The sequence below is a fragment of the Aquarana catesbeiana genome, linkage group LG13, assembly GCF_042186555.1.
Source record: "Aquarana catesbeiana isolate 2022-GZ linkage group LG13, ASM4218655v1, whole genome shotgun sequence".
Taxonomy (NCBI): Eukaryota; Metazoa; Chordata; class Amphibia; order Anura; family Ranidae; genus Aquarana; species Aquarana catesbeiana.
In genome coordinates, this window is record NC_133336.1 from 96,737,493 (window position 1) to 96,761,737 (window position 24,245).

The 24,245-nt window shown below is 42.1% G+C and overlaps 2 protein-coding genes across 2 annotated transcripts in view; one reads left to right on the forward strand and one right to left on the reverse strand.

Annotated features, from left to right (window-relative positions):
- Positions 1 to 5,232, forward strand: part of PSMA6 (proteasome 20S subunit alpha 6) — a 29,622-nt gene extending 24,390 nt beyond the window's left edge. Inside the window, exons 4-7 of the mRNA XM_073610207.1 lie at positions 278 to 433; positions 520 to 698; positions 2,205 to 2,299; positions 5,068 to 5,232. Coding sequence (XP_073466308.1) covers positions 278 to 433; positions 520 to 698; positions 2,205 to 2,299; positions 5,068 to 5,125 — 488 coding nt within the window. The 3' untranslated portion in view covers positions 5,126 to 5,232. The remainder of the gene's footprint in view (positions 1 to 277; positions 434 to 519; positions 699 to 2,204; positions 2,300 to 5,067) is intronic.
- Positions 5,233 to 17,526: 12,294 nt separating this feature from the next.
- NFKBIA (NFKB inhibitor alpha) lies at positions 17,527 to 21,645 on the reverse strand. Its single transcript, XM_073610078.1, has 6 exons — positions 21,259 to 21,645; positions 19,908 to 20,016; positions 19,117 to 19,324; positions 18,907 to 18,995; positions 18,525 to 18,785; positions 17,527 to 18,091 (listed from the first exon to the last, which is right to left on the reverse strand). The coding sequence occupies exons 1-6, from the start codon at positions 21,501 to 21,503 to the stop codon at positions 18,047 to 18,049; spliced, it is 957 nt and encodes a 318-aa protein (XP_073466179.1). The 5' UTR covers positions 21,504 to 21,645; the 3' UTR covers positions 17,527 to 18,046.
- Between the last annotated feature and the right edge of the window lie 2,600 nt (positions 21,646 to 24,245).

Genomic DNA, 24,245 nt, shown 5'->3' on the forward strand with positions numbered 1-24,245 from the left:
TTTCATGCTGAATTAAAAAAAAAATATTAATGTATCTTCAGTAGAAAACTATCTTTAGATAGCTTTTTACTCCAAAAGCATTTTATTAAAATCTGATAATCAAAAAAATGAGATTTAAAAAAAAAAAAAAAAAAAAAATCATAGATTTTTATCCACCCTGATTTTAAATATGAGCTGGAACTGGATTGGTTACTGTTGGCCGCACCCCAGAGATGTTTCTAGTGTTTTCACTGCTTCCCCCATCTGATTTGTTCCCTTTTCTTTTTCATTGACCAAGCTGACAGCAGGTCGCAGGTGCAGCGAGCACGCTATGAAGCTGCAAACTGGAAGTACAAATATGGCTATGAGATTCCTGTGGATATGCTTTGCAAGCGAATTGCCGATATCTCTCAGGTGTACACACAGAATGCAGAAATGAGGCCTTTAGGTTGCTGTAAGTAGCTTCCCAGCCATAACCTAAAGAACATATACTTTATAGTTTGCTTCCTTCCCCTTAGACATTTCTCTGTTTTGTTTCAGGTATGATACTTATTGGAGTTGATGAGGAGACTGGTCCTCAGGTTTATAAATGTGATCCTGCTGGATACTACTGTGGCTTTAAGGCCACCACAGCTGGGGTGAAACAGACAGAGGCCACCAGCTTTCTGGAAAAGAAAGTGAAGAAGAAATTTGATTGGACATTTGAGCAAAGTGTGGAGGTAATAACTTCTACAGCACTAAGTGCAGCTTTCAGGCCTTCTGTTACTATGTCATTGCTTGGCCCCGGAAAGTTTATTGTCCACATGTAATAAAATAAATGTTCTGTGAGTGGCACATCAGAGCAGACCCGCTGTAATGTAGTTATGTGGCAACCTCAGCCTGGACTCCAGCCAGGCCATGCCCCCAGTGCATTGCACTCCGCCCCTCTGAGCTTGATCATGGCCATGATTCCCATGATTAAGCGCTGAGGGGTGGAGCAAAACACATTGGGGGCATGGCCTGGTTGGAGTCCAGGCTGAGGTTGCCGTATACTACATTACAGCAGGTTTGCTCTGATGTGTCGCTCACGAGACATTTCTTTCAATACATGTGGACAATGGAGCAGAGACAAGCTCCTTCCCCGGTGGGCACTAGATTAGAACCCCTCAAAGGCTGACCAGCTCACACATTTTTTCATTTGGTTCACAAAGTTTATTGTCCCCTATAATTAACACAAGCTGCTTTTTTAGAGTATATTTTATTGTGTCCCGGTCATGGCAGAGATCTGTCCTATGACATCCACCCACATCACTCATTCTGTTAGAGGACCTGTTCTAACAGAAATATGAAGGTAGCCATTACTGAGCTTTCCTTCTGAAAATGCTAATTAGTCATGATGATTACATTTAATTCACTTAAATACTTGTCCCTGATGTGGAACTGTGGCAAAACTGCCTAACTTTATATTGACTTCACGTGCTGCATGTCTGTTCCAGTTAAAGCAGAGTTCCACCCATCTAAAAATCGGCAGCTACAAAAAGTGTAGCTGCTGACTTTTAATAAACAGACACTCGCCTGTCTCACGTTCCAGCGATGCGGCCGTCCGAAGCCTCGCTTCTCTTCCCCTCCTTTCTGTGGCACCGACATTGCAAGTGTGGGCGCTCGGCTGTGGCTTCCCGAGCAGCGCTGCTCGTTGTGAATAGCCGGGTAATCTTCTGGGACCTGTGACATGTCCCAGAAGATTGCAGGGAGGGAGGGGGGAGAGGTGAACTTCCGCTCGGCGGCGCCGGAAGTGGGAGCTGGGTACTTGTGAAAACTTGATACCCGCTCTCCCCCCCATTTTTGGGTGGAACTCTGCTTTAAGTGACTCCTAAAATACTGAAGCCAGAGATAGCCAGTCAAATAATATTGTCAGACTATGTAACTTTTTTGTATTTAGCTTCGTTCTTTAATTTTTTTATGCATGATAAAAATAACGCCTGACATTTCATTGTAACAGACAGCATAGAAATTTTTCTCTTTTCTATAGTTTTATAAACACGATGGCCAGCGAGGTAGAGGCAGCTTCCTGCATCTGCTGAGCTTGACTCATGCAGGTTGTGTCTTCACCAAGGTTCTGCTATAAATCCATGATTTCCTAAACAGGCTATTCCAGCAACAGTGGGGAAACAATATTAGCTGCAGGCACAGATGGGTTGTAAATTGCTGATCCATTCCTTTTTTTTATACTTTCTCTTCTCTCTTAGACGGCCATCTCTTGTCTGTCCACGGTACTTTCTATTGATTTCAAACCATCTGAGCTTGAGGTTGGTGTGGTGACTGTTCAGGATCCAAAATTCAGGTTTGTATTTTTTCTCATGGGGTCTTTTCTGTCCCATGTGGGGGGCCAGAACTCATATTTTTCCCAGTTTGCATCTTTTCATATTTGGGCCTCACCAGCCTCCCTGGTCTCCTGGGACTGCTTGGGTACTCCCTTGTTTTATTACTGATTGTAAGCACTGTTCTGAGTACTATATGGTACAGACTCTACCAGTGATGTGTAGCCTTATTTCTGATCTTTAATACAGATTATTATATTATTATGTTCTTATGCTGTGGCCGGGGCTCTGACCTTTGTTCTTTTTGGTATTCTGTACTATTTTCAATAAAAAAAGATTCAGGTCTTTATATATCAAGTAATATTTTAAGGACTGTTCCATTTCACTAGTGTTTTATGAGCTTCATAAACATCACAGTGTTCTGAGAACAAATACGTGAAAAAAGACAGATTAATGGGTCTGGGAAACAAAGCAACTCTCAAGTGCCCTTGGGAAATGGACCCCAATCATTCATGACTGTCCCACCAGAGGGATGTTTTTGGATTAGAGAGATATGTCCTTAAATAACGTATAATGAAAACTGTACATGCCTTGACTTAAAAAAAAAAAAAAAAAAAGGCACACGGTATACCTTTAGAAACAAAGGGATGTAGAATCTTTTGTTCACCAGCAGGTTGAACAAAAGAAAATTAACTCAATTCCCTGATCTATACACTCCATGTGGATGAGGGAATCGCTCCTGCTGAGTTATTGTATTCTGACAGCAGGGAAACCTCTCCACCATCAGAATACACTGATCAACACTTCTGCCTAAGCCAGCAGTGCTGATAGAGGGAAAATTTTACAACAGGCTGGTTGTATGGAAGTCGTTCTACTGTAGATCCTAGATCGACTTCTGTACAACCAGCCTTGCGCATACATGGATCAAAATTCGTCTGGTCCCTGCTGAACCAGACAAATTTTTGATCCATGTATGGCCGGCTTAAAGTGATTGTAAAGTCTCGGGTTTTGTGCCTTTAAAATACCAAACCTGTTATACTCCCCTGCTCTGTATAGTGGTTTTGCACACGGCAGCCAAGATCCTCCTCTTCTCGGGTCCATCTTCGGCTCTCCTGGCCCCTCCCCCCTGAAGAGTGCCCCCACAGCAAGCAGCTTGCTATGGAGGCATCCGAGCTGAGCCACAGCTCAGTGTGTCCATTCAGACACGGAGCCCCGGCTAGGCCCCGCCCCCTCTCTACTCGCTTTGGCTCGCTTACTTTGATAGACAGCAGCGGGAGCCAATGGCGCTCCGCTGCCGTCTCAGCCAATGAGGTTAGCCGAGTCTCTCCTGCAACATCGCTGCATAGAGATGGGCTCAGGTAAGTATTAGGGGGGCTGAGGAGGGCTGCTGCACAGAGGTTTTTTTTATCTTAATGCATAAAATGCATTAAGATAAAAAACCTTCTGTCTTTACAACCACTTTTTTTTACTTTCTGGCAGTCTAATGGACACCTGCAAGCTTCTACAGCTACCCTATGGAGCTTAAAGTGGTTCTAAAGGCTCAAGTATTTTTTACCTTCATGCATTCTTAATGATCATTGATTTTGTAGAACCTATGTTTGCTATATTTTGATGTTCTATAAAAAGAGTTACATAGCGAGACATCCAGATAGTCTTTACATAAAATAATAAAATAATTGAACATCAGTATTCAGTACAGAGTGGTCATTAATTATGAAGAGAAAATCTTCTTAGGTTTATACACAAACCTGGGAATCACTGGGTACAAGGGAGGGGGTGCTCTGTGGTCTATCCTTAATTTACCTGTCTTATAGAATTTGAAAGAACATGCAGTTTGGTTACCCTATTAAGTTAGATGGTCTGAAAAATGGGAATTAGAAATGTGGTTAATTTGTTGTAAACCTAAGCAACCAATCTAATTTTCTTTGTTCTGAATAGTCAGGACCGATGAGAAGATAGATCTCTTCCCTGCTGATTACTGTATGGATTACTGCACTTTGTACAAAGTTGCTTTGTGCACTAATTAGAGAAGTATAGCTAAAGCTATTTTGGCTATACTTCTCCTATGGATCACAGGAGTGCATCTGCTGGAAAGCTCGCTGACGGCTGATGTCAGAGCCGGTCCTGGCTCTGAAAAGATCTCAACCATATGATCGGGATCCACCCAGAAGCCTGGAACAACTTTTTTTTTTTCTAAATTTCATGCTTCTCTTTTAAACAGACCCTAATATGGTTGCAACTTTACAAATATACAGGAATATAATAAAAAACGTACCTACCTTCTATCTTTTTAGGACAATAAAAATTAGGAAGAACTTTGTGTTGCTATTAGGCTTCATGCACACAGTGCTTAAACGTCTGTTCTCTTGGCAGTAAAAAAATGCTCATATAGAGCATTTCTTTTACAAAGTTTAGACAAGTTTAGGAGCCTTACGTTTTTTCTGCCAGTGAGCTCCAATCAGAAGTGCGAACCAGAAGGGTTTATTTTTTTTTCCTGCCTCTAAACGTTGAGCTCAGAATATGCCTGTAATCGTCCTAATGTGTATGGACACATAGGATAACATTGAGCTGCTTCTACAGGCAAAACACAAAACTGTAAAAGCAATGTTTTTTAAGCCAGTGTGCACGGAGCCTTAAAGTTCTTCACAGAATGCTCCTGATATTCTTAGAATATATTGCTTGTAAAGTTGTGTTTATCTTGTGTACATTTCTTCTACCTTTAACAAGTGCCATGAATTTTGGAAAAATGGTGTGCCATTGACATGTGACTAAAAAATATTTTTTGTTTCAGAATCCTCACAGAAGCAGAGATTGACGTTCACCTTGTTGCACTTGCAGAGCGTGATTAGCATATTGTCAGTTCTGACAAGATCGTTAGCCTGCTGTTATATCCTCCATTTTCACTTCATCTGTATATCGTTTTCTCTGTACCAATAAAAAAAATGATGTTTTTGAACATTTGACGTATTTGTGTTACAGTGGGATATTTAGAAACAAGCCTTTGACTTCATATCATCCTGTGGTTTTTTTTTTTGTTTGTTTTGTTTTTTTTTTGTTGTTTAAGATAATACATGCACGGAATTTTGTAGGAAAAGAATATGTATTTCTTTTATTTTTTACAGGAGCCTGCAAAGCATTGCAGCTGCAATCGGCGTCTGTTTCCAGTAAAATGTGTGTTTTTAAAGCAGATGGTTAAATTTATAGTTGAAGGACATATGAGTGAACTATTATTATTATTATTATTATTATACAGGATTTATATAGCGGCAACAATATGCAAAGCCATTTACAACATGAGGGCAAACAGTACAGTTACAATACAATTCAATACAGGAGGAATCAGAGGGCCCTGCTCATTAGAGCTTACAATCTAGGAGAGGATTTTTAATTTTACAAAGGTTTATAATTCAGTTCTGCACAGCCAAGTCTCCAGACCTCCCCCCTTTTTTTTTTTTTTTTTTTTTTAAACCTATAGAGCTTGGTCCTGAGGCTGTCGCACCTGTGCTGTGTCTGATCAGTGAAGAAGCAGTAGTTTACATCTGAGGTCATCCCTGTGATTTCTTATTTGGTCAGCACTTTCAGTGTTCACCGACAATGACATTTTGTGCAGTGTGGTAGAACATAATTGCTTACCATGGTCGAAAACCTTTATCCCAAGAGAAAAAATACTGTTGCTATAACTGCTTGTGTAACTGTAGTATGAGCTGGAGTTTGGCTTCAATTAGTGTATCTAAATCTGCTAGTTCATCTAAATCCCCCCTGGCAATCCTGCTTTTTAAAGGTGTCCATGTTGCTCCTTTATTCAGATTGGGGGCACTCTAATACAGATTGTGTGTTACTAGACATATCGCCAAATAAAAACGGGGGGGGGGGGGGGAGCCTAAAAAGAAAAAACGAATGCAGCCACTACATCTAATGATTGGTAATTTGCAATACATTACATTTTGGTTTGGAGTTTAATACTGCTTTAAAACGTATATGGTGTTTGGGAATACATACCTGAACTAATTGGGGCCATTTATTGTATAAAAGGTTACAGTTACTGTACATCATTGAGATGATGCTATGCAGGTGCTGGGACCCTGGTAATGATATTTAGGAGTTTTGGAGTTTTTTTTTTTTTTTTTTTTTTTTTTTTTTTCTAGATAAGCCCAGTTATCATTTGAGTCTGCAAACTACTCCTGGCTGGCATTCGATGCATTGGTCATTAATGGAATCCAGTCAGGAGAGCACTGTGGGGGGTAGTTCTTGGCTGTTAAGCTGACCCTCTTTCCTCAATACACGGGGCCTGTGTAATGGCCTGGTCCTGCCCGGACATTTGCAATATAAGAACTTCTGACTTTCCTGAGCTGTCCTATTTGTTCCAGTTCAGTAACTTAGAAATTGATTAGGCTGGTGGTTCAAAATGGTAACCAATCAACTAGTGTTTTTAGAAGGTTGTGAGCAGCAGCCCTTGTTCTCCTTACATGCCTGACACCTACATTCCCTACTTCTTACATACTATTCAACATATTAAAGTGGTGTTCCAGCCGAAATTATACTTTTTAAATAAAAATACCCCTATAATACACAAGCTTATGGTATTCTAGTAAAGTTAGTCTGTGAAGTAAGGTCTGTTTTGTTTAGTTTATAGCAGTAGTTTGTTATTTTATAAACTTACAGCAGGCCGTGGCCATCTTAAGTGTGGGCATCTGAAGCCAGACTGTTTTTCTTCCTGGATCTCATCCTTGCAGATCTCGCACATGCTCAGTGCAGCACAAGCAGTGTAATAGGTTTCAGGTCAGGTTTCCATAGCAACGGCAGTGTCAGAGGAAGTTGCCGCCCCTTCCCAGAAGGCATTGCAAACAGGAAATGATGCGATGGGCCACGACCAGGGAGGAGGAAATGAAAAATGAATACAGCAGATATACAGTAGGTGCTGAGAAAAAAAAATTAAAAATATCCAATTCGTTTACAGTGCACAGTTTAGTGAGGGATGATGAATAGTTGTAAAAGTGGGTGGAACTCCACTTTAAGCTTGATTTTGGACCTAGTTTCTGAAATTTCATACTCTTATTTTTTTTTTTTTTTTTACCTCCATGGTTTACCTGATTTAGGATTTCCTGCCATGGGTTGAATGAATTCAGGTTAGTATTGGTCACTGGGGAGGCTGTTTTTGTAAAACCGGCCGCTACAAGAAGTAGGACATGTTTTGCGCAAAGTGGCCACTACACTGGAATTGCTGTTAGATGTAAACTTTAAACTCAAAGGTGATGGCGCATTGGCAGTTGTGTCTGCTCGGGCTACCTTGTTCAGTGGACTATATACTAAGGTTTACAAGGTGGCTTCTCAGCTCCGTGTGAAGAGGGAGAAAAATATGTTTTTAAAGTGGAAGTCTAGGCACCAGAATAAAGACTAAGCAGGTAGCATTATACCAAAAGATGTGACCTAGGGGGTGGGGTTTGCTGCAGAGGGTAGGTTGGTCACATGATGCAGCAGCATGGCACTTGGAGGACATTTGCTCTGCAAAACAGGGATGAGACAAAGTGGTACTATGCTGTCAGTCAGCACCCATGGGCAGAGGAAGATGTGCAAATATGACTGAGGTTGCATCTTCCATGTAAACTTTAAGCTGCAGCAGCAAAAAAAGTGGCAGAATTGCTTCACTTTGACAGTCCCACCACTACTGTTACCCAGTTTGGAACAAAGACTAAGTCTGGGTTCACACTGGTGCGATGGACATTGCATGTGATTCACACCGCACTACTGTGCATATCACATGCGATATCTGTGTGATGCAAACTCAGCCATACAGATTGTATGGCTGAATTTGCATTGCTTTCACACCAAAATGGTGCAGGACCCTTTTTTGGTCCGCACTGGAATCAGATCGCATGGGTGTTCACACCTATGCAATCCGATTCCTGCTCCATTTGGCATTTCGCACTGCGATCTGCAAATCGATCTGGGGGTGTCATTAACTTTGCATTGACACCCGCAGCAGTTTGCAGATATTGGTGTGAACCGCTGGCAGGTGACATGTGATGTGGGAACCCACACTGGAATCGCACTGGTTCCCGATCACATATATGTGAACCGGGACAGGGAAAATGCTGGTTGAATACTTGGGAAGGTTTTTTGATTAAAAGATAGGAATTTAGTCGAATTACCCAGCAGGGACACAATGCTTCTAAAAATAGTGCTTTTATTGCCACATTTTTTTTATTTGGTAACCACACAAGAAATAAGGGGAAGTATATTGCACAGGAACACTGACCGTAATAAAACAAAAATCATGATCTTTCCCCACTGCATTGAAAACCCGACAGCTGAAGTTTCCCATTAAACACCAGATACATGTACTAGTATGCTGACACTCCGCATCTAGGTCTGCACAAATTCTGATAGACATCCCAAAAGACCAGACCAGTCGTCGGCAACTTAGGACCGGCGTGCCAGTAAAACCTTGGTTTGAGAGCGTTTTTCAAGACCAGCAACATTTATGTAATACATATTGACTTGATATACACGTAGCATCATGTCACAACTGAGTATAAGAGAAGTGTAGTATTATGGTTACATTTAATGAAGGTACAACATTAAGCAACATATTGCTACACTTAGAGGAGCCTCTCTTCTCTTTTATACTCTGGAGCTCCTGCTAGATTTTGCTTCTAATCCCCTTGTGGAGGCTTCCATTTGTGGATGGACATTTTATGGTTACACAACCTTAGGCGCATTGCTATAATCTTTTTATATGGACTATAAACTGAAGCACTTATGAATAAATGGTTGTGGAACGAATCATTTGAGTTTCCATTATTTCTTATGGGGAAATTCGCTTTGATATACAAGTGCTTTGGATTACAAGCATGTTTCTGGAACGAATTATGCTCTCAATCCAAGCTTTTACTGTAATTTCAAAATAATTCCTTCAAAAGCACAACACATCGGCAATGTATGTCTACACATGAAAGCATGCTGTGTCTGGTGTGAACCAGCCATAAGGGGCCATTTAGACCTTCGTGTACATTAATGCACACTATTTTATGTATTCAGGTATATCGCACTACAGCAATGTTCTTTACTTTGCATCATCTATTAAGGCAGGCCATAGACGGTGCAAATTTCTTTCCTGCAAAAGAAATTGGCACGATTCCCCCATCAAAACAAACAGTGTTGACAGGGGAATCACCCCTGCCGAGACATTGTCTTCTCCCGGTGAAACGGGTGGGGGAAGCTGCCCCTGCTGGGAGAAGACAGTGATTATCGCTAGCTGCTATAGCAGTCGCTTGCAATAATCGCAAGCGATTCCAGCAAGCTGGTTGCACCCAAGTTAATCGATCAACTTGGTACATTTAGCCTGCCCATTAGTGATTCGAACTGTGATCGGCTGACCTAAATCTCACTAAGCTCAATACATCAGGCTATAGTGATTGTTTTCTGTTATGACCATTGGGAGGTCACTATTTTTAACCCATTGTCCTAAATATAGCTTGATGTCCTCTGAAGATACAATACTTTAGGAACGTTGTGTAAAGTACTAATTACTGGGGATTTCCAGTCCTATATACAGCAGGTCAGGTTTCCAAAATAACAGCCTCGCCCATCTCTATCCACCTCACACAAACTCTGTTCTGCGTTTGTTTTGCGTGCTTCTGAGTTTTTTTCTTGATATGTTTAAACAGACTAAACTATGAATACTTTATTATTACATTGTGACCACACAGATATTTTATCATAAAAAGAATTGGTTCTCTAAACGATTTGCTATATCTGGCTATCCCTTTTCTTCCTCTAAATATGAGGATTACATCACAGCTCCAGGTATGTTGGTGCATAGCTGAATACTGATCACTCACGTGTTTGTGTCACAAGTATATCTTCTGTGGTGCACTAATCAGGACATTTATGGGTAGGAATTTGTACGGTCATAAAGACTCAACCTTGGATATCTGGATATGTTTGTTAGGGACACACCCCTGAACTGCACTTGTTTGCTTAAATTATTTTGTTAAGGAATTTCCAGAATGTTTAGGGGTTAAAGTGATAAGAAAAGCAATTATTAAAGAAAAAAGTCATATTTACAGTACCTGCTCTGTGCAGTGGTTTTGCACAGAGCAGCCTTGATCCTCTTCACTGCGCTCCTGGCCCCTCTCTCCTGCCAAGTGCCCCCAGAGCTGCTTGCTCTCTGTGGGGGCACCCAAGCAGGCTCGCTCCCGAGCCCCTACTCTGTGTGTCCATTCACACACATAACCATATCTTGGCCCTGCTCCCCCTCTCTTCTAGTTGGCTCACTAGTTGTGATTGACAGCAGCGGGAACCAATGGCTCTCACTGCTGTCTTAGCCAATGAGGAGGGAGAGCCGAGGCTCTTGTGCACATCGCTGGATCGTGATGGGGCGCAGGTAAAGATTAGAGGAGGCTGGGGGCTGCTGCACAGAGAATGTTTTTTATTTTTATTTTTTTTTAGAATGCATGAAGGTAAAAAACCTTGAGCGTTTACAACCACTTTAAAGCTGGCAATACACTAGTAAAGTTTTGTTTGCAATTTTTCAAATAGATGTTTGTTTTTGATCAGTGATAAGAAAATTCTAAGGAGCATGCTGGAATTTTTTTCTCAAACAAATTTCTAACCGTGTATGCGTTTTTTTTTAAGGAAGGTCAATTTATTGCAAGATCGAATGTTAAAAGCAAATGACATTTTGAAGTACTTTTAAACTACATTCGTCAAGTCAACAAATGTACTGAGAGTTTTTGTATGAATGTTGTTAAATCTTCTAGTGTATGGCCAGCTTAAGTCATACCTTTTATTGGCCAACATGTTAGTAAAGATGTAAGCTTTCAGGATAACTTAAAGTGGACCTTCAGTCATTTTTTCAATTTTCCATTAAATCTTCTGCCCTTGTTGTTTTAACTTTGGATAGTAAAACTTTTTTTCTGCCAGTAAATACATTATACAGCCCACTTCATTTTTCTTGTCTGGTAATTAGCCTAGGCTTATGACATCATGCACAGCTCTCTCTCTAACTCTCCTGATAGTTTGCCAGGAAGGGAGGGGGGATAAGTCATGAGGGCCAATGAAAGCTGCAGAGCTGGAGGTGTGCCTCTGTAAATCCAGGAAGTGAACGGGCAGCAGCTTCAGCTGCCCACAGTTAAAATGGATGCAGCCAGACTCCGTGGAGGGAGATTTCTGCAGCATATTTGGCAAGTACAGAATCACAGTATATATAAAATAATATGCAAAGTGGTTGGAGGGAAGCTTCAGGATGGCAAAGATGTTTTTATTACAAATTATGTGAGCAGACTGCAGTTCCTCTTTAAGAAAAATTTAGCAGGTGCAAAATTTGCAAGATTCCGCCATCAACACAGACAGAGGAATCCCTCCTGCCAAGCAATTGTCTGCTCACAGCGGGGGAGGGAAGCCGTCCCTCGCTGGAAGAAGACAGTGATTTTTGCTAGCAGCTATAGCAGCCGCTAGCGATAATCACAAGTGAATCAGGCAGGCTGGTTGTACCCAAGTTGATCGATCGATCAACTTGGTACATTCAGCCTGCAAACACATGGTTCTAATGTCGGCCAGTTCCTGGTAAACCAGCTGAGATTCAAACAGTCTATGGCCAGCCTTAGATCCCTATTCAGGTTTAATACCCTGTTTCCCCGAACATAAGACCTAGCGTGATTGTCGGTGATGGCTGCAATATAAGCCCTACCCCCCAAATAAGCCCTAGCTAAAGTCCTTGTAGGTCTTATTTTCAGGGTAGGGTTTATTTTCGGGGAAACAGGGTAGGGGTAATTTGGGGGGTAGGGCTTATATTGCAGCCATCACTGACAATCACGCTAGGTCTTATTTTCGGGGAAACGGTATGTTATTAGTTAATAAAGAATATCACTTAAACTCCAAACTTTCCCTAATAATCGATGGCTAGCATGCTACAATACCCTACTGGAAAATCACAGTCACATTAGGATTCAAACTGGATCAGGCAAAACCATAGCAAGTGGATGTTGTCGACAGATCATAGATTTGCTCAAAGTAATCCAATCAACTATTTATTGAATTAGAAAGGTGGTCATTTGGATCCACTTCCTGGTGTCTTCTGTTTGGGAAGCCCATATGTTACCTGCTACCTTCTCATTGACCAGAGGGAATTTCCCAAGCCTTGTGATGGAATAGGCTAATAAGGAACAGGTGTATTTCCTTCTTAGGTACTGCGTCCATACTTCCTCCTTGGCCTGTTACCACAAAATTCTTGGTGTGCTGCCTCTAATTAAAAATGCTATCTCCACTGGTTTCTGCTCACAGTGATCCATTAGCTGGCGCTGAAGTCTCATACTCCCTTTTTGAGCTAGTAAGCGGTCCAAAGAACCAACCCCATTACTACTTAGCAACACACATTCATGCCTGCAAATATTAGCCCAACAGAGCGAAATTCAGGGTCCAGTCAGTTAAATTACTGGTGGGATCATTTTCTAAATTGTGATTATAATTAACCTGCTACTGGTTATAGAGATGGCTGCCTTCAGGCTAATTTAATAAGGCTGCAAAAAACAACAAGTACAATAATACATATTAACCAAAAGCACAATGTAATATATTGCAGTTTACCAATCCATTGATATGGTGGCTGCATTAATTTACTTTTTTAACCACTTAACCTCTCTGGACGATTTACCCCCCTTCATGACCAGGCCATTTTTTGCGATACGGCACTGCGTTGCTTTAACTGACAATTGCACTGTCATGCAAAAACCCAGTGGTGATCAAATACCACCAAAAAAAATAAAGATTTCATTTGTGTACTGCATCGCATGACCACGCAATTGTCAGTTAAAGTAACGCAGTGCCAAAAAGCAGAAAATGGCCTGGAAGGGGGTGTAAATCTTCTGGAGGTCACGTGGTCAGTCATAGACAGTTTGAATCTCGGCCTGTTCAGCTGGACAAGATTCGAACCGTGTATTGGCAGGGGCTTACTGTACCCAGTTGTCGGATTTTTTATGCGATCTTTGCCAGCAGCTATAGCCGCTAGCAATATTCACTGTGGGTCTCCCAGCTGGGATGACTCCCCTGCCAGGAGAACGTAATAGATCCACAGGAGGGATTCCTCTATCAACACTGACTGTGTTCATGGGGAATCTAATGATTTTCTTTCCTACAACCTATGGTTGCAGGAAAGAAAATCGCTTCATCTATGGTGGGCCCTAGGAGGGGGTTTCTGCTTTGTGACCAATCAACTTCTGTTATCCCACTTACAGCCCAGACCTTGCTTCAAGTGATTTGCACCTGTTTGGACCCCTATAAAAGAGTTCCTCGGAGGTCAGCATTTCAGCCCTGATGAGGAAGTGAAGCAGGCTGTCCTAGGATGGTTCAGGCGTACTGACAAATCTTCCTATGCTGAAGCTTTCCAGGCATTAGTTAAACGCTGGGATCAGTGTATAAATGTAGCAGGGGAGTACAGTAGAACCTTGGTTTGAGAGCGTTTTGCAAGACAAGCTACATTTTTAAATAAATTTTGACTTAATATACAAGCGATGTCTTGATATACAATTAGCGTCATGTCACAACTGAGTATAAAACAGAACAGAGGCACCTCCAAGTGTAGCAATATGGTTACATTTAATGAATGTACAACATTTAGCAAGTTACATGGTTGATGATTAAAACAGGCACATCTAAGTATGCAGGCATCCGGGTAAAGCTGTCCATATGTCATAGACCATCCTCCGCACCGCCATCAACGTCATCCCTTCCACGAGCACTTCAAGCCTCGCTTTCAAAACGCTCTACTGCAGGGTAGTCTTCCCGGTCACAATTGCAGACTGACATCAGTGAAGGCCGGCGGTGCGGAGGACGGTCTATGTGGACAGCTTTACCCCGAATGCCTGCATACATAGATGTACCTCTTTTAATTATCAACCATGCGAGTTTCTAAATGTTGTACCTTCAATAAATGTAACCATATTGCTACACTTATAGGCGCCTCTCTTCTCTTTTATACTCTGTAGCTCCTGCTGGATTTTGCTTCTAATCCCCTTTTAGGGGCTGCCGATTGTGGATGGACATTTCATGGTTATACAACCTATCACATTGCTATAATCTTTTTATATGGACTATAAACTGAAGGACTTATGAATAAATGGTTGTGGAACGAATCATCTGAGTTTCCATTATTTCTTATGGGGAAATTCACTTTGATCAACAAGTGCTTTGGCTTACAAGCATGTTTCCAGAATGAATTATGCTCACAATCCAAGGTTTTACTGTACGTTTAAAAAATAAATGCAGTTTCCACTCGTTGAAATTTGCTCTTTTATTATAGAGTGGCGTTCAAGTCCCGGTTTGACTTGCCACTCTTATTAAGAAGCAATGCGCCCTTTAACACAGCATGCCATCAATTAAAAGACAGGCCTAGGAGAATAAACATAAAACCATGCCCAGGGATGCCATATTTTATATAATTTCTATTATATAGGAAGGGAATTAATTTAATAAGCAGAGAGGGGAAGATTTGGGAAATCCTACCTACAAACTGCTGCAAGTGTGATGCACCTGAATTTTGGCAGCTATAAAAATGACTGGCTTCAGAAGAAAAAAGGTAAAACCCCTTTTCTGCAACTGGATTTCTAGGTACATATCATAGTATCCTTGGTTATATGTTTCATTCCTGACTGCTATGTGCGTATAGGATTGTGTATATGGAGGTTTTCTGTGTGTGTGTGTTTTTTCTAATGGTTGAACTAGATAGACTTGGGGTTTTTTTTCAACCAGGAGCACGCTATACCTTCAAAGCCCAGTTTCCTCTGTCCCATCCCCTGCACTGCAAATACCACTGCTATCATATTCCCAGCTTTAAACCACAGTACTCCTAGAAAATATTCATGTTGTCCCATATATGGCTTAGCAGAAAACTATACCTAGACACTCCAGTTTCCTCTCTTTGCATTTGTACCAATGCCACAGCAACCCCATTTCCTTCCCCTTTTGCCAGCTGTACCCTCAGGAAGGTTCATATTCTTCCATTCTTGACTCAGCAGCAAACTATACTATGACACTCCAGTGTTCTCCATCCCTTGGCTAGACAGAAAGATGTACCTGAATATAGTGTTACTCCTTCCCATCATTGAGCAGTTCCTATGCAAAGACTATCCCCAACTCAATGGGATTGTCCCTAGAAATATCAATCTCCCCAGCTGAACTAAGCTGCTCAGTGATACAAGGGGTTCCTGTACTTCTCTTATGGCCATTATGAGGGTTCCCATACTTCTTGTTAAAACACAAAATGCAGCGCTCTGAAAGAATGGTCAAATTAATTCCAACATAGTACTGTATGCATAAACAGTGCTGTTCATTCCATAAAATTTAAAAATGGTTGAACAGTCAAAGTTTAAAATAAATGGTAGTGAACATTACCAGTGACCTCAGAGTGGATAAGGGGGAAACAATCATCCGGGAGGCTTGCCTTAAGATGGTTTGAACATCAATCACCATCCAAGGAAATGGAGGGGAGAAAATTCAGTTCCCAGAGGGGGAGCGTATTGGCTGCTGGCAAAACCTGCCAGCTCCAGGTGGATGCCACGGCTGGATGGTGGTCAGCAGGATGGAGATGAGGGGGAAAGGTTTCCTGAAGTCAGTTGTGTAAGTGTCCACTGTTCTGTTACCGTGACTTACATGTTTCGTACGCATGCACTTTGTCAAAGTCCTGAGCACTGCATTTTATGTGTTTTCTTTGACTGTTACATCTCTTTCCATGCTGCACTGGGTCTGATCCACTGATCTAATTACTCCTCATCAGAGCACTCTACTTGGCCCCTAGACTCGCAATGCTCCAGGTGTTCTGTGTTTTTTTTTTTTTGTTATCCCATACTTCTTTTTTTTTTTTTTAATATTAGGGACAATTCAACTGGAAAGCTGGACAGAGACAACCAAAATTCCCATGTGGACAAGAATAGTTAGAAATGATTGCACAGAGCACTCACCGCAGAGTATCCTTTAATAAACGTTCCAAAACCCAGTTATGTCTTTAATAAACTAGGCCTAGATACAAGCGGTCCTGGGTTACAAACAAGATCAGGACTGTAGGTTTGTTCTTAAGTTGAATCTGTTTGTAAGTCGGAACAGGTACATTTTTTAAGTGTAGCTCCAGCCAAAAAAACAATTTTTATTTTTTTTTGGATAGCACAGGGAAGGGTTATCACCCCTGTAACATTTGTTTTGCTGTCTGTGACCCTGTTCAGAAGATTTCACTTCACTTTAAGTCCCTGACAATTGGATTTTGAAAATTTTGGGTTGTTGTGGAAACAAGCCTTGGTGATAAAGCATCAGTGGAGGTACATTTTTCCCATAATGACCCTTTCAGAAGTGAATTTCCCTTCCTAGTAGATTTCCTCTCACTTCCTGTTGTCTCCCTCTGTAATTAGGAGTCGGATGTTTGTAACTAGGGGACCGCCTGTACTTCGCTGGTTGGGAAAGTAAATACTTTTAAAGTCAATTACATTTGAGAACCCATGGCGGAACAATGAACCAGTATTTTCTATATGCTAGGCAGGTGGAGGTTCAGTAGCGTCTCTAACTTTATAAACAAAAGGTGGATTATGTACACTAAATAGCTGGAACTCAGATACTTCAGGAAGACCCATTTGCATACAGTGCAGCCTCAAAGCAAAATTTTCCCAATGAAATATGTGACTTCTATACTGTCCTCCATTTAGAAAAGCTTCTTAAAAGTAGAATCATTCCTTTCATAGCAACCAGATTTGGTTTTATTTAATGCATTATAATCAATATCATAAACATGAACCATTCACCCCTAAGTCTAATATAGTGTTAGCAATTCCCACCCATAATGATGCAGACAGGTCATCATCCTGTAATCTGGTGCTCTAGAGTCTAGACCAAGGGCCTCCAAACTTTTCAGTATAAAAGGCCATTAGTATATTTGCAAATATCTGGGGGGGGAGGAAGAGAAAAAAAAATTAAAAAGTTTTGTAAATGAGTCCCTCTTTACATCAGGGTGCCTATTACATCAGGGTCCCCATCCTGGCCTCTGTTGACCTGAATCCTCAATCTGTGCACACTGATGAAATTCCACTCACCCTAGCCACAGACCACATAAGTCTTGTGGCAGGCCATAGTTTGGAGACCCCTGCTCTAGACTCATCAATGATTAGAAACCCAGAGTAGCCAATGAGGTTTTTTTTGCCCTCATGCATTACCTTTTTTTTTAACAATAGAATTAAGAGTATATCAGAAGGAAAAAAACACATATATAAAATAGTTTTCACTTTTTTTAATAAATATATTGTTTTTATATAAAAATAAATGTACATTTGAAATATATACATTGTGCAGTTTATTTTTCTGATCACATCCCTCCTATACTGAGATTAGTAATCAAATTCTCATCAGAAGATTTTCAGCAATATGTTTATGCATTTGCCAGTTCTGGTGTCAGACTGCTTCACCCATACATGTTAAAAGGAATCAGTATCTTGTTTTCTCCAGTATTTTAGCTCCAATGCACATCATAACCTCATTGAGAAACGACTCAGGTCACAGGTCTTTAACCTCAAAGTTCATTGTTTGTTCTCTAGACTCTCCTCCACATCATGGCTCTTCTCATGTGATGGTCTTGGGACAGCACAAGCACCTTATCAGGCTCTAGAACTTTACAGTGGATCGGTCGCATCCTTTGAGGTCTAGGTAAAGGATTCACTGGTCCTAGTGCTGGACTCCCTTGTACAAGACAAGATTTGCCCTGGTACATCTCTAAAGTCCTCTTATGCTACATCATTCTAATTCAGACCTTGGCACATCAACTTGCAGTCGTCGTACATATACTGGAAAAGAGAAAAAAAAAAAAACATTAGATTACACAAAAGAATACAAAAAAAGTCTTAATCAATGTGTGTCAAGAAGGCCTACACTGGCATAAGGCCATGACTATGTGTGATGGAGCACTATAGCAAAACAGGGACCTCCTTGGCTCACTAATCTCCAACTGAAATGCAATTTACCTAGTGACAAGGGATACTAGTGCTATAGTTTCCAAACAATACATACAATGGTTTAACCCTGGGCATCTGGGTCCTCAATGTCCACTGATAAAAGTTTCTATCCCCAAATCTTTGCTACAGCAGCACTATACTGCAATAAGTATTTACCCAAGCCAAAGCAAACCCACAAATGCCTAATGTCCCGAGCCATCATGGCAGTGTTCAGTGTGCAGCACAGGAAGTATAATCTATAAAATAATCAGATTCCAATAATCACCTCGTCATCTGAATGTTCTGATTCGGAGTCCGAACTGTCCTCATCCTCACTCTCTGGAAGGTACTGTAAGCTCTTCTCTGTCACAGACAGTAGGTGCTGCTGGATTTCACGGTTATTCCTTCCCCAGGTAAGTTGGCATGGTGAGTAGCCTTGGTATGTAACTTTGTTCACATCGGCTCCTTTCTGGAGCAACAGAAACATCAATTCTGGGTTCTGTTTATCCACAGCCATATGGAGAGCTGTGCGCCCATTACAAGGCTCCTGCAATGATAAATAAATGCAATGCTTAATTAAAAAGCCCAATCAACCCCTACAGGTCACTGTGACATTACTTCTCCAACCAACAGGGAAGTTGCCAAAAAAAAAAAAAAAAGCACCTTACCTGAGCATTAATATCTGCTCCCAGACTGATCAAGTGTTCCACGATGGCCAGAAAACCTTTACTGGATGCCAAGTGTAGACATGTATGACCTGTGGAAAAAGCAAGTAATGATTAAGATTTTCAAATACCCATAAAAAAAAATAAATAACATTCTAATCTCTCTCTTTTTGCTGGCTAGTTATATTGGCAATACTGAAATGTGATACATACCATCATAATTGGAGCACTGCAGAAGAGAGGGAAGCTGGAATTTGCTGTATTGCACTATGACGCCAACTCCACGTAGGGATCCCCGCTCACAGGCAATGTGTAAGGCGGTATTTCCACGGTAATCTCTGACTTCCGGGTCACATCCAGCTTGGAGGAGCTTCTCAGCTATTTCAGCTTGCTCTGTGATTATAGACACATGAAGTGGTGTCTGCAAACAAACAAAAAACAACATTAATGACCATATTCCAAATATATTATGTGCCAAAATCAAAAAGACGACAAAAAGTTTGGCCTAGCCTAAGTATATAGTACTCGGAGTAATATGGAGGCTTCCCATGCTGACCTTTCCCATCACTGGTCCAGTGGCTTCAAACAAATGTTGGAGTCACAGTACCATCAGATCAGGAGTTCTGGATTTTCAGCCTCCATGTTGGTCCCAGATCAACAAATCAGAAAGAACTAAAGCCAGGGACAGCCAGGTAACTAGCATTTGTTACTGATGGTCAGCAATGGCAGCCTTCATGTGCCTTCCAATACAAGTTTGCTAGTTTTTGATATATCAGATAGAAGTCAGATACATATTAGAAATATGAAAGGTATAGGTGCTGCCAACAGCAACCAATCACATCCCTGCTATCATTTTCCAAACAAAGCAGGGAAAAACGACAGCTGCAATCTGATTGGCTGTAATAGTAACACACTCTCCTTCTCTTGAATATTTCTGAATAAAAGCGGCACATCCTATAAGACTGGAATCGCTCATTAGGAGAAACGGATCCAACTGTATTTACCTGGTGAAGGTTATTCTGGCAGTTCAGGTAAAATCCATCTCTATATGATCTCTTGATTGCTTCTTCTGCAAGATCTTTAGCCCCATGAATAATTGCCAGATGGAGAAGCCTGTAATATAAAGAAAAGAAAGGGGTTAAAGTGACGGATAAAATGAATGGGAGAGATTACACAAACATTCCAATGTACACAATCAATCGTCACATCCAGACAATACATTGTAACAATAGAAAAATGTTTCAGGTTAACTTGAAACTGACTTTTTTTTTTCTTCTTCTCTTTTAAATGCTTTTTATGTAAAACTAATAAAGGAAATGTTGTGTCACCCATTTCCTGATCCTCCATTTGTCAATACCTATGTAGTCATTTCAGTGTCAGCTCGCAGTTATTTTCCCCTCCCCCAGTGCAGTCCAGGATTGTGTAAGCTGGGTTTTTTTTTCTTCTTGTGTGTCTCTAGATATGCCTGTTGTTTTCCGCTCTCATGTATGCAGTTGTGTTCCTGGCCACCAGCCAGGGACTTTCCGAATAGCTGAGCTCTGCCCTGAATGGCTGCCCCACCTCTGACAGCCAGCCAATCGCAGGAGGGTACACCAAGAGCCTGCCCCTCCCCCCCTCCAGCTTACAAAGAGAGGAAGGGAAAACCCAGACAAATATGGCATCAGCACAAAAAACCCCACAAAATGTAATCTCTAAATAAACACTTTTTTTTTTTAAGATGCAGCGTTAACACCCAGATAATTGGTACCACTTTAAAAGTTAAATGCAAATATATATAATTATTTTTTATAATATATATATATATATATATATAAAATAATAATAATAATAATAGTTTCCTTATGACAGATTGAGAACTAACTGCTACAGGATTTCTATAATAAAATGCACCATGTTCTAATATCCTCTATACAGCAGGTTCCATCAACATTTTGCAGTAGATGCCATATATGAGTTATATGAGTGCACAATATGAGATGACATCATATAAATGCAATAATAGACACCTAAAGTCCTGCAATGCCTTACAAGGGCAATCCTTGCTGCATTTTGTATCATCTTGATATACTAAGAGAAAATATTAGATTGCATTTAAATCCCCTGTATGCTGGAAGACTCTGCAGATCAGATGTCACTCCCTGCACAGTCCCCTCTATGCTGCACCACCTATAGATCAGATCTGACTCTCTGCACCACCTATAGATCAGATCGGGCACTCAGCACCACCTATAGATCAGATCGGACTCTCTGCACCACCTATAGATCAGATCGGGCACTCTGCACCACCTATAGATCAGATCTCTCAGCACTCAGCACACACACACACACACATACAATCCAGGCAGGGTGACTTACGTGTCTCCATCCTCGTTGGCCTGAAGCTTCCACGGCTCGGGCTCGTAGTCCTGTGGCTCGGCCGATCTCGGAATACACATGTTCTGGACACCACTGACAATGCTGTCATACTCCTCATCTTTCAGGGAGTCCAGACCGCTGTCGGTGCGATCCTCGGTGTTCTGGAAGTGCTTGTCCTTGCCGAGTATCCTGAGATCTCCATCCACCCCCATATTCCCAGAGTAATCCACAAAGCGAGCAGACATGGTGATCCTTCTCCAACGATTCAAGAACAATCCAAAAAATAAAACTGACGATGTGAGTGTGTGTAGATGAGTGAGCCGGTAGGTGCTCCCTGCTCGGTGTTTATAGAGAGAAGTGAGTGCCGAGGGCTGAGCGCTCCGCTTTTCTCATAGAAGGGAGCGGGGAATTTTGGGGGTGGGCGGAGCTCTGTGCTCTGCACTCATCTATGTACTTTGTGTACAGATCAGGCTGGGAAATTCCACATTCACCATACAGAGAACCAGAGCCAGCCTGTTCTAAGGAAAACTTCCACCTCTATACAGCCCAGAAATTCCCTTCTCTGCGGAATGTTCAGCATTTCTTAAATCTTCTGCACAATCCCTTCCTTGATTAGCTAGATATGAGATATATAGATATAGATAAAAAAAATATATATATATATATATATATATATAGATCGAATAGATCGATAAATATTTCTTTTTTTTTAACTCAACTATAGCCCAACCCTGTAATCTCTATGTAGATCTATGGATGTGCAGTGTTCCCCTGCAGAGTGTCCCCCCCCCACCCCCACCTGGAGCTTTAGGACCCTTTCACACCAAACACAGTTGGATGTATTTTGAACCACACACCAACTGCATAGACAGCCCATAAACAAGGTAATCCTATGGGAATAGTTCGCATCATTGCAGTACTGTTCAGCGCAGTTTAAAAAAAAAACGGAGCATGCTGCATTTTTCTGCACTGCAAATGCATTGAATGCGCTACAAAAGCACTTCAAATGCACCTCCCCCCTTTAAGCCAAGAAAGCAAAGCCAAAAAAACATAGAAAAACGCAGTCAAGCCCACTTCCAACGCGATTCAAATGCATGTAAAGATGCAGTGAAAAACGCAGTTGTGTGCAGTTTCTGGTGTGGATGGGCCCTTAGTGACCCTGGGACAGACCGATGCAGCGCGCAGTGTCCAGTCTGTCAAAGTCTACGAGGGACGGGACTGAATGCTGTACCAAGTTGAACCTCGTCCCTGAACAGACAGGGCCTTAATAGTGATTGTAAACCCACTTTTTGGACTTTTACCTATAGGTAAGCCTAGAATAAGAATAGAAACGTGCGCCGTTTAGGAGATATTTCACTTGTAGTCCGCCGGAAATTCCAACGGCACATGCGCGGGGAAGAAACGAAACTAAGTTCCGTTTCTTCCCTAGCCTATACCATTAGTGGCGGCTCCCATGCGCATGTGCGGAAGTGACGTCACGCGGCTCCAGCGAATCACAGAGCCGGAGTCCGCGGAAGCGTGCCAGAAGATGGACGCTACCCACACAGGGGACATCGCTGGATTCTTTTACAGGTAAGTGGCACATAATGGGCTAGAATGCGATGCATACTAGCCCATTATGCTTTTCATTTGCAGGCTGCAGCAGCGAGAAAAAGAGGACGTAAAACCCATCAGAGTTTTCTTCCTCTTAAACACTCAGTACAGCGTTCAGCCCTCTGCCTAGACGTTGACAGGTTGCCTGCAATGGGGCCGGGTGCTGCATCTGTCCTTCCTGGGTGCACTACAGAAGTGGTTCTCAACCTCAGTCCTCAAGTACCCCCAACGGGCCATGTTTTCAGGTTTTCCTTTACTTTGAACAGCGGCTTTAAATCAATATCTATGACATGGTATTGATAAGAGCTGTTTTATCTAAGGGAAGTTCCCAAAACATGGCCCATTGGGGGTACTTGAGGACTGGAGTTGAGAACCCCTGCATTACAGCACCAGGAGGGACACTCTGCAGCGGAACCACCCAGTGTGCAAGGGGCCTTAGGTTAGGTTCACATTACTGCAGCTGCGTTTCGCGTGTAGTGCAGCTCATTCATTTCAGCAGGCTGTCTTAGCTCTGGGCCAGCAGAGCACAGGATGGTGTACAAGAGTCATTAGGGCAGTGCACAGGGGGTCAGCAGGGAAGAGGACAGGGGACAGCGAAGCAGAGATCAGGGGTTAGCAGGGCAGAGGACAAAGGTTTGCAGAACAGATGACAGGGGTCAGCAGGGCGGAGAACATGGGTTATCACGGCAGAGGACAGGGGTCCATAGGGCAGAAGACAAGGTCAGCAGAGCAGGGGACGAGGTCAGCTAGGCAGAGAACAGGAATCCCAAGGGCCGAGGACAGGGGTTAGCAGGGCCATGTACAGGGGTTAGCAGAGCAGGGTACAGGGGGGCAGAAGACAGTGATCAGCAGGGAAGAGGATAGAGTCACCGCTGGTAGGGCACTCAGCAGAGCTCTACCTCCCATCCCTGCAGTGCACACAATCTGGTAACTCAGCAGATCTCCTTCTCCCCGCACAGCACATAGGTGAGATTGGATTCCTATACAGATACAGCCTTGGCTATGACTAAAACCTGTAAGGACCAGAGGCGGCTGGTGCTCAAAATTTTTTGGGGAGTGCACACAAACTGAAAAATTCTGAAAAATACTGAAGAAAAAAAAATCAGTTGCAGCCTCACTGTGCCCATCAAATGCAGCCACTGTGCCCATCAAATGCAGCCACTGTGCCATCAAATGCCGCCATTGTGCCCATAAAATGCTGCCACTGTGCCAATCAAATGCCGCCACTGTGCCATCAAACGCAGCCACTGTGCCATCAAAAGCAGCCACTGTGCCCATCAATTGCAGCCACTGTGCCCATCAAATGCAGCCGCTGTGCCATCAAATGCCACCATTGTGCCCATAAAATGCCGCCACTGTGCCCATCAAATGCCGCCACTGTGCCATCAAACGCA